Source organism: Mastomys coucha, unplaced genomic scaffold, assembly GCF_008632895.1.
Source record: "Mastomys coucha isolate ucsf_1 unplaced genomic scaffold, UCSF_Mcou_1 pScaffold12, whole genome shotgun sequence".
NCBI lineage: Eukaryota > Metazoa > Chordata > Mammalia > Rodentia > Muridae > Mastomys > Mastomys coucha.
In genome coordinates, this window is record NW_022196894.1 from 72,758,527 (window position 1) to 72,770,258 (window position 11,732).

General features: G+C 35.7%; 1 protein-coding gene across 2 annotated transcripts in view; it reads right to left on the reverse strand.

Annotated features, from left to right (window-relative positions):
- The window catches only part of Lipi (lipase I), a 40,626-nt gene that overhangs the window by 3,971 nt on the left and 24,923 nt on the right, over nucleotides 1-11,732 (reverse strand). For both annotated transcript variants that reach the window (XM_031364739.1, XM_031364740.1), the window contains one exon: nucleotides 6,029-6,205. In XM_031364739.1, the coding sequence (XP_031220599.1) occupies nucleotides 6,029-6,205 (177 nt within the window). The remainder of the gene's footprint in view (nucleotides 1-6,028; nucleotides 6,206-11,732) is intronic.

Here is an 11,732-nt window from a genome sequence, read left to right on the forward strand (position 1 = left end):
TGGTTCTCTGGAGTCTAACTTCTTGAGTTCTTTGTATACCTTGGAAATTAGCCCTCTATCAGATATAGCATAAACTTTAATAACATTGGAAGCAATTCTAAGATAATATCTAAAATCAAATCCAATTTAGTTTTTACTGCAATCTATAAATAACAAAACAAATGATAAGAAATACATTTTTCTTTTTTACAAAATCTTCCTGAGACCTTTGCATGATTTATCACATTTACTTTTCTAATGTTCCTTTGCAAAATGACTTAGAGAAAGACTTTAAGCATTAATACAGAGACAGAAATATATCTTGTCTTAACATCTAGACAGCAATAAATTCACGACATACAGGTCACTGGCTAGATAAAGGGTGCTTAAAGGTGGAAGTAAATTAACCTAGGTTAAATACTTTTTCAAGTCTCCCTAGTATAGCATGAAATCAGGCTCTCTAAAGAACATCTGTCCAAAAGCAATTTAATAGCTTCTCGAAAATCAACCTCAAAGATATTTATAGAAACTCTCCATTTATAAGATATATTTACAGCCCTGCTCAATGCAGGCCACACCAGACAGAAGAAAAATTGGTACCTAAGTCAGTGGAGAGGTTTCATCCCACAACTGATAAAAGAAGATACGGAGACTCAAAGAGGTAAATGTGAAGAAGAGGAGGAAGAAGGACTGTAGGAGTCAGAGATGTCGAGGCACCGAGAGAAGACAGTCCACAGAATCAACTAAGCAGGGCTTTTAGGGGCTCACAGAGCCTAATGTGACAGCCTGTGAGGGTCTGATCTAGATCATCTGCATACATGTTCTGGTTGTGTAGTGTGGCATTCTTGTGGGACTCATAACAGTGAGGGCAAAAGATTGTCTCTGACTCCTTCACCTGCTCTTGGGATGCTCTTCTTCCCACTAGGTTGTCTTATCCAGCCTTGATATAACAGTATGGGCCTAGATTTATTGCAACTTGTACTGTGTTCAATTGATATTCCAGGGAGATCTGCTCTTTTCTAATAGGAAATGGAAGAGGAGAGAGTCTAGAGGACATGGGAGGTGGAATGGGAAATAGGAATTCCCAAAGAGTATAGATAAATGATACAGAAACAAAAATAAATTCAAGATGTGGTTGAAACTTTAGATGGAATCTTAGAAAAAAAGAACAAAATCTACAGGACCAGGATAATGGGATTCAAATACAAGAGTTAATTTATCAAATTTCTTCATAGAAGAAAATATGATATTTTACCTTTTATGCTTTAAATTTATTATAGTACAATAATCAATCATTCCTTATAGCAAACTAAGATATGTGAATAAAATTATCAGGCATGATATAATCTAACTGTTCCAATTCAGAAAAAAATTAACCCAAGAACATAATTTGGCATTTTTTGAGAAACAAAGAAAAGATAATAGACTTTTCAACACAATCAAGGTAACAGACACCATAGCAAGCCATGCAAATACTGAAAGTAAAATTTGTTTCAGGACAAAGAAAACATGAGGAATTTTCCAAAGACACTATATTGTACTTCCTTAATGCACCTACAATACAAAATGCTGTTGTGAAAACCCCTTTAGAAAATAAGTTAAACCAGGTGAGAACATGTCCCTATCTGCAAAAGCATCTAAGGACGGGGGCCAAGGAGCTCCCATTTGGTGATGTTCTTCCCATGCAAACAGGAAGACCCCAGCACCCAGGACTGGGGGATGGGGGCATGGAGAAATCCCAATCCCTAGAACTTGCTGTTATATCTAGGAAACAGAATCCATGAGCTCAGATTCAATGGAAAACTAGGTTCCCCCAAAATCACAGTTGAGTAAGGAAAATTGCTCACTTTAATCTCTGCCCTCGCCTATGTATGCATGCCAAAACAAACACATGAATTCATACTTGAAGTTATATGTACACACACATATACTACAGATAGAAAACAAAAGGCCACAGCAATAATTAACCTACACTATCATTAATCTTTTTTAGCTAAATGTGTAAATGCCCAAATTCAAGAATACAGATGACCTCATCATTGCCATTTGAAAAATGCCAATTAACAAGCTACATTTACATAGCTGTTAAAAAAAAAAAAAGCTAGAATCAAGCAACCAGTTAAGTAACAATCACAAAATGAAACCAAAAAGTAAAACCAGAAGTTGTGGTGGTTTGAATGAGATGTCCCCCATCAGCCTGAGGCATTTGAATACTTGGTCTCCAGTTGGTGGTAGTTTGGAAAGGGTTAGGAGGTGTGGCCTTCTGGGGGAAGGAGTGAGATGTGGCTTTGGCTTCCTGTTTCAGAAGTCTCCCTCCATCCCCAAGATGTTCTGTACTTCTTGGTAGATTAGGGTATGAACTCTCAGATGTTTCTCTAGCACCATGCCTGCTTGCCTGCTGCTGCGCTTCTTGCCAAAATTCTGATAGACTCCTCTCTCTTTGGAAGTGCAAGCCCCATTCAAACGTGTTTTTCAGAAGTGGACTTATTTGTTTATCACTGTAATATGAAGTAACTAAGACAGTGGTAAAGGAACACTTGTCAGAAGAGCAAGAAATATATACTGCTGTTCAAAAGTAGCAAAATGTAATTACTTTGAAAAAATACTTGATTATTTCTTATAAAGTTTAAGACTTATCATATGACCCAACAATCCTGCTTCTTGATATCTATACAAGAACAATGACACCTTATAGCCATATAAAAACCCATATGCAAGTACAGGTTTACTAATAAGAAAGAAAGCTACAACTCTTGTCTTTTAAATGGTGAGTGGGCAAGTAAGTTATGTGATACTTTTAAATGAAATACTATTAATCCATAATGTTCAGTGATATAGAGAACAGCTACAGGCAAAATGCCACATTTACAATGACCTATAATCCTGTGCTTAAAATGTCTGGAAAAGTATGAGCCAGTCACAGCAGGTAGGGCTTGGAAGTGGAGCTGAAAACCAAAGATCATTTAGTACAAATAAACCCTAGTCAAGAAAATACTCTAATTTTTTTTCTGTTGGTAACTGAAATCCTGCACTTACTAAAAGCCATTCAAATACACACCAATAAGAAATATTTACTATTAAGCTAAAAGTGAATTTAATCAATGATTTTCCTGGAAATCATCTGCAGTCACCCCTCTCATATGTATGTTCCTTAATTCCTCAAGTCTAAGATCTTGTTTACTGGGAGTTGCTGGGAGGAGGTTCTGTGTGATTTCTAACAAAACTGTGTCTAGAGATGTAACCAGAGAAGTGCAAATTACGGTGAGTCATAAGGCATCACATTCCTTGTAACTCACATTCTTCCATAGTTTGGCAGTCTGAATTCTCATAAGACTGTGTATTATCTGTGTGGACATAGCTAAAGAGAAAAAGCTACTACATGGTTACATACATTTTCTAGTTAGTTAAACAAAGTATACTATCATCCAAGGATCTGTTAGCATTGCTATCTCTGGTCAGAAGATGATATTAAGAGCCTTATAAATATATAGAAAATGTACTCTATAATTTTATTTTCCGAGTCAAAGGAATGACATACAAGTTTTTTTTTTAAATGTAGTAAATTACAGCAACTCACCCACAGTTTAGCTTTTAGGAAACAAAATCCCATACACTGCTGTCCATGCTAAAGACTGTGTCCTATTTCTTACTTATGTTATGAATGAGTTTTATAGAGCTTGTATGTGCATAAAACTCAGCTGATAAAATAGTGATTCAAAAACAAAAAGTATTAATAATTTTGTCTTGGTTGAAACATGACACTATTCATGATATCCTTCTATACTTGCATATAAGAGCCTAGCCTGTCATCAGAGAAGCTTCGCCCAGCAAGTGATGTAAACTGATGCAGAGACACACAGCCAAACACTAAGTGGAGCTTAGGGAATTCTGTGGGAGATGGGAAGAAGAACTGAAAGAGGCTGCAGAAATATCACAAAGAACATCTACAGAAACAAATAACTTGGACCTATACGGGCTCAGAGAGAATGAATGGTCAACCAGAAAGCATGCACAGGACTGGCCTAGGCCTTCCGCATGTATGTAACTGTTGTGCTGCTGGGTCTTTATAATGGATTCCTAAAGTGTGAGCAGGGGCTGCCTTTGACTGCATAGCCTGCATTTGAATCACTCTCCCTTTACTGGGCTACATTGTCTAGCCTCAATAGACAAGATGTGGGTAGTCTTACTGCAACTTGATAAGCCAAGGCTGGCTGATATCCATAGGAGGCCTCTGCTCTTTTGAGGAAAAGGGAAGGAGGTGTTTGGGTGGGAGGGAAGAGGGGGACAGTAAGAGGAGAGAAGGGAAGGAATCTTATGATAATGATGTAAAGTAAATAAATAACTTAATAAAAAATTTAAAATGGTGATGTAAAACAAAGTGTTCATAATGATGTCTTAGTTGAAACATTATATATAAATCATTTTAAAAATGTTTTCAATGAATATCTACCTGTCAATTAGAAGTTCTTTTGTATTGTAAAAATAAATACCAAAGCAGGTATAGATTAAAACTACAACTTTGTTCTACAAGATATGATACCTTGTTCCAACCACATATTTGTAAAAAAATGATATTAAGTGTTCTTGCTGGTATATCTATTGATTTCGATACTTTTGCACACATTTCAACCACTGGGACAATGAAACTGCCTTTTGTCACTACACTAGCATTTTACTAATTTTTTGAATGTATGTATATTATCATACTGTACTTATAAAATGATTTATATTTAAATTAATTTCTCCACACTCCTCTGTGGATATAGAACTCATCTAATTCTATGTGTTCAGCTTCTGGAAATGACTCAGTCAGTAACACTAGATAGGGTCCTCAATTGGATCTCTAGCACTCACATAAAATGACTGGGACAATGGCAATCTTCTATGTTCAACAGGTTCCTGGGGCTCATTGTTTATGAGGCCAGAGAGGAAACCTATCTTCAACAAAATGTGAATGGCACTTGAAGAATGATATCTAAAGTATCACACACACACATACACACACACACACACACAGGCATGCACATACACACACACACACACATGCACATACACGTACGTGCCCAAATGCACTCTTACACATATACAGACATTTATATCACTATACCCACAACCACATATGTGTGTGTATATTTTCATATATTGCTTTTGTTTTTACTTTCGACAACTACTTATCTTCTGCACTGCACTTTTATGTATAGAAGATGATTGGGAATTTAAATTATACGTCAATAGATAGGTACATAGATAAAAGTGAGTGAAATAAAAGTATCACAACTAAAGAGATTACAAACAATTCACAAACTATTTCTATTGTGATGTGGATATGTATGAGATATGCATGCATGCACCTGTGTATGTGTGGTGCATCTACCTAGGCCTGCACACACAGAGGCCAGAACACAATGTTGGTGTACTCCGTACTATCTTCTACCTTATTTCTTTGAGATAGGAGGCCTTACTGAAGTTGGAGATTTCTGTGTTGTCTATCCTGGCTGGTAAGCAAGCCTCAGTGATCTCCTTGTCTCTTCCTGCAGCACTGGCATTACAGTTGCTTAGAGCAATGCCTGACCTTTTCCATGGTGTGACGAATCCAACCCAGACCATTATGATTTACTCTAACACAAAAAGCCTGTTTTCTCTCCTTCTCTTCCACTTCTCAATCTTCACTGATGTTGCTGAGATTCACAGCTTGCTGATACTTTTATTTTTCTCTTAAACTCTAGTAACATTATTTTTGAGCTTCAAAACCAAAAACTGAACAAAAGAAAGTATTGATAAACCATTAGGAGATGTATTGTACAAATTTCCCATCCTTGTAATAACTTGTGAAATTAAGTGTTTTTGTGTGTTTTTTCTCTTGCTTAGACAATGTGATTCTAAACTGTCCTAAGTATCACTCAGAATAAATACATTATATAATATTTTATAATATTTATAATACACTTTTCACATTTGAGGATTCCTGTAAAATAAATTCTTAACCAAAACTTACAGAGAACTTTTAATATTAAGACAAAATATTGTAATCGAAATTTCGATTTCCTACCTTTCTGGATGTGTGAGTGATTTTAACACGAGACTCTGTATTTTGTACTGGCACGTGGAACAGTAAGGATTTGTGGACTGAAAATACATCATGCAAATGCGTGAAATGTTCACAATATCATTTGCAAACTGAGCGAGAATCTTGACTTCTTGAAGATTAGCAAATGGCTTGCTCTTCCTAGTAGAAAAAAAATATGTTCAATATATTAGTAAATTAATTATATTTTTAAATTAGTATAATAATGATGCAGAACCCAGAGGACACCTCAGGATTTGGGTCAGAAGAAAGGAAAAGAAGTAAATACTGAGGAAGAGAAAATGAAAGGAAGGAGAGAAAAGAAAAGACAGAAATCTTCACTAAAAGATGTACCTGTTTTGCAGGACAAAATGTTAGAGCAGAGGCAAGGGTCCATTTAGAACTGAGGGTAGCACTTGGAACCCAGCATTTCCTGCCAACCTTGGCCTCTCCTTGCTCTACTGTCCCTTCAATTCTTTGCATAGTAAGTTAGACTATCCAAAGATTATCACCATTCCCTTCGAAGTCCATCTCTCTGTTCTTGCCCTGGCAGGGTTACTCACTTTCCCCTCCAGGATATAACTTCATTGAGCATATCAGCAATGTGATTGAAAGAGCAAATGCAAATTTTTCAGAGTTACTGCAACAGTACCAGTTCCCATCTTCCCCAGGGGTTGCAAATGCCTGGATTCTTATTCCCTCTATATCAAGGGATTCCCTTCTCTATTCTGCTTCTCCCTTTCCCAACTCAATTTCCCATTTCAGTCCCTACCTACACCCTCTCTGTCTTTATCCATCTCCCTATCCTCTTTCCCTCCCTTGAGATCAGATTGCCTCAGTGTAAACAATTATTAAAACTAGAGGAATACTGGCTATTGTAATTTTTATTTTATTATTAATTTAAAGTTCATCTGCTATACTAGTCTGAAATATTTAAAGACAGATCTAATTTATTAAAAAAAAAAAAGAAAACCTCCAATGCTTAGCATGTTTCCTCTCAAAACATTAAGTGAATGACTAAATTGGATACAGTCTGTAGATACTCAACTCCATGTATTATAGTTTGGTACAGACAGGGTTCACTGTTCAAATTTTGAAATTATTCTAGACTGGTTTACTTTAATCAATTTCACACTTCAATGAATCATAAAAAAACACATCACACATAGATTTAGAAGCCTCCAAACCTCTAAAATTTCTCTTGCTCTTTATTTTTATTCCACTGAATTTGTCTAGTTCAGTGATAACTGAAATGCAAGAGTAGCCATCTCTGAAGACTCTCGAATTTTCTATAACCTCACTATCACTCATGTGAGCGATTGCTCAGATCTGAATCTCTAATGCTCATATTCCCTATTTAGAAGTCTACAGTGAAGTATGGTGATGCAGCTTAGTAGACAAGAGGCTGCCACACCATAAAACCTGAGTTTCCTTCCCGGACACCAGATGATAGAAGCAGAGACTCAATATCCAAGAATTGTCTTTGGACCCTGACATGCATGCTGTAGCATGTGTATTCTTCTTCATACCACACACACACACACACACACACACACACACACATTACATTTCACATTGTACTATTCAACTGAATGCTTTTTAGTGATATGGAAAACACGATCATACCACAAAATATGTATGAAAATTACAAGCCGGTATATTTGCAGTGAAATCCTAATTTACAAAAAAAAAGAAAAAAAGAAAGAAAGAAAGAAAGAAGAAGAAGAAAGAAAAAAATGAAAGGATGAAAGAAACAAAAACTGAGAAGAAAAAATGAAAATAAATGAAAAGAAAAAAAAAGATGCAGTTTTCACAGATCACAAGGGGTGAGCCAGACAAAAAGAAGATGAAGAATCATTAACTAGTCTTAGGTGATCCTATTTTCTCTGTATAATATTTTCTCTATATAACATTTTGTACAAAGAGCAGATGTTCCTATTTCAGCTCTTGAGGGGAAATACAGTCTTTTAAGATTCTTTGATTCTTATCTTATCTTGACAAAAGTTTAAATGCCATATAATTTTAATAGAAAACCAGTGTGCTAGAATTAATTTGAAAGGTAACTGTATTTCTGAAAATAATAAATGATAGAATTTATATGTGTGTTTAAAATATACAAAAACTTTATCTAATTTAAGAGATCTATATTAAGAAACCATTTATCAAATAGTATTTTGTATTACAACACATAACATGTAACAAGCTTGGATGAAAAGGAATTGAAATTTCTCTTAATGAAATGTGGACTCTGACAAGAGTCACATTTAAGATCAAAACTCTTCTATGAAGTATTTTGTATCTTCTTTGAAAGATTGAAAATAGGAGAAAAAGAGGAGAAAAAAATTTATTTCACGCTTCCATTTTCATGTCACCACTAATCTATGAAAATTCTTATGAATTTAAAAATATATGTATAGAATGCAATATGAAAATATTCCTGTAATTATTTTACTGGTCTGGCATTGACCCAGAGTGTTCAGAATGCTCACACCATCCATGATGGAAGTTCTTAGTTTCATGTCACCTTGAAGATTTTCAGTACTTTGCCAATGTATATTATTTTCTTGTGATCCTCATTAATAATAAAGTTTGAAATATTTTCTTATATACTACAAATTTATCTATTATGAGATATTTTTGTATTATATTTTATGCCATTGCTGAATTTTTTAATTAAATATTTATAGAATTGCAGTATTAAGAAGAAGGCTACCATTGTTCAACAATTAAACCTGCATCCAGTCATGGATGTTTTCCTTTCTCTTAATAGACAACTGACTCAATCTGTATGTTATACCATGTTTAGAAACAAGACACAATATATTTAGTCTATTGGCCAGTTTTCGTAGTATAACTAAGTAAGACGTAACAACAGTAAAAGTTGGATACAGCAAGGCTCCTGCAACTCAGAGGTCACCAATAACAGGTCAAAGTTGAAGCCACTTTATTGCCTATTATTTGCCAAATGAAGCTTATTATTTGCTCAGTCACCAGACATAAAAACAGTTTCACTATTAAATGACATTGTAGTCTTTTAAACCAGCCTGTTGGAAACCATAACTTCAATATATACATTCATCTTTTTATCATCTTTTGTTTAAAAGCAATTTTAATTTGTATCTTAAGAATCTATGTATGTGATAAATAGATGTTCAGCAAATTTGAACTGAGAATGTGATTAAAGATTATGTAACTTTAGAAATGTATATATCAGCTAGTTGGTTTGCTCCCATGAAGACTCCATATCCTGATCAATCCTAGAGGACTTGCTACACTCAGAGCAGTTGGTAAGAAGTCCCCCACCCCCAGTCCCTGAGCTGCTCCTGGGAACTTGATGGTCTCTGAACCCATCACCCTCCAAACCCTCACCCTCCAGAATACCACTCCTTTTCTGTCACTTCCACCACTTCCACCCGGTCCCTGCTACTGTGGCAGGCCCCTCCCTAGTTGGTCTGCTCCCATAAAGACTCCATGTACTGATCCATCCTAGAGGACCCACTGCACTCAGAGCAGTTGTCTGAAGGCCTACTGCAGCCAGGGCCACAGACCAGCAGCTTCTCTGCCCCGGTGAAGAATCCCCAGTTGGAAGGCCCCACAGGAGATCTGATACAGCCAGGGCCTTAGGCCTACCGTTAGACCTGAAGCAACCCAGAGACAAAAGAAGAAGACTCCATATAGTCACGAGACTAACAAACACCAGAGATATCCAGAGGATGAAAGGCAAGCACAAGATCATAAGCAACAGAAGCCAAAACACGTGAGCATCATCAGAACCCAGTTCTACCACCACAGCAAGCCCTGAATACAACAAAGTACCTGCAAATCAGAAATCTGTCCTAAAATCCTATCTCATGAAGATAATAGAGTTCTTTAAGGAGGATATCAATAACCCACTGAAAGAAATACAGGAAAACACAGGTAAACAGGTGAAGGAATTGAGTAAAGCTAACCAAGACCTAAAGGTGGAAGTAGAAACAATAAAGAAAACACAAATGGTGGCAAATCTGGAAATGGAAAACCTAGGAAAGAGGTCAGAAATTATATATGTATTACCAACAAACACAAGAGATAGAAGAGAGAATCTCAGGTGTAGAAGATACGGTAGAGGAGATTGACACAACTGTTAAAGAAAAATTCTAAACACAAAAAACTCCTAACCCAAAACATCCAGGAAATTCAGGACACAAGGAAAAGACCAAATCTAAGAATAATTAGAATAGAGGAGAATGAATATTCCCAGCTAAAAGGACCAGAAAATGTCTTCAAAAAAATCATAGAAGAAAACTTCCTCAACATAAAGAAAGAGATGTCCATAAAGGTACAAGAAGCCTATAGAACATCAAATAAATGGGATCAGAAAAGAAAATCTTATCATCACATAATTATCCAAACACTAAATGCACAGAGCAAAAAAAAAAAAAAAAAAAAAAAAAAAAGAATATTAAACACTGCAAGGGGAAAAAGCCAAGTAACATACAAAGGTAGAGCTATCAGAATTACAACAGACTTCTCAACAGAGAATCTGAAAGCCAGAAGAGCCTGTTCAGAAGTCAAGCAGACTTTAAGAGAACACAAATGCCAGCCCCAGGTTACTATACCCAGCAAAACTCTCAATCAACATAGATAAAGAAATCAAAATATTCCAGGACAAAACCAAATTCAAACATTATCTATTGGCCAAACCATCTCTACAGTGAATCCTGGAAGAAAAACTCCAACACAAAGAAGATAACTGCACCAGAAAAAGGACAAGATATTAAGCATCTCACAACAAAGTCAAAAGCAGAGAGCCACAAGCACATAAAGCCACCTACAAAAACAAACATGTCAGGAACCAACAGTCATCTCTCTTTAATATTTCTCAATATTAATGGACTCTACTCACATAAAAAAGATATAAGCTAACAGGCTGGATATGCAAACAAGATCCAGCATTTTGCTGCATTAAAAAAACAAAACAAAACAAAACAAAAAAACACACCACACCTCAATAACAAAGACAGTCACTATCTCAGAGTAAAAGGATGGAAAAAGGTCTTCCAAACAAATGGTCCTAGGAAACAAGCAGGAGTTGCCATCCTAATACCCAATAAAATAGACTTTCAACTAAAAGTTATCAAGCATAATGAAAAAGAACACTTCATATTCATCAAGAGGAAAATCCAAGAAGAGAAATTCTCAATTCTGAATATCTCTACCCCAAATGTATGAGTACCCAAATTCATAAAAGAAACTTTACTAAAACTCAAAACACACATTGAATCCCACACAATAGGGTTTGAGCATTTCCTTATGTGCTTCTCAGCCACTAGAGATTCTTCAGCTATGAAATCTCGGTTTAGTTCTATATCCCATTTTTCGACTGGGTTGTTTGGTTTTTTAGTGATTAACTTCTTGAGTTCTTTATATATTTTGGATATTAGCCCTCTATCAAATGTAGGGTTAGTGAAGATTTTTCCCAATCTGTAGGTTGCTGATTTGTCTTATTGACTATGTCCTTTGCCTTACAGAATCTTTTCAGTTTCATGAGGTCCTATTTATCAATTCTTGATCTTAGAGCATGAGCCATTGGAGTTCTGTTGAGGAAATTTCTATTAAGAACTGGAACATCCTGAGTTTTGCAGGCAAATGGATGGAACTAGAAAATATAGAAAATACCATCCTGAGTGAGGTAACTCAGACACAAAAG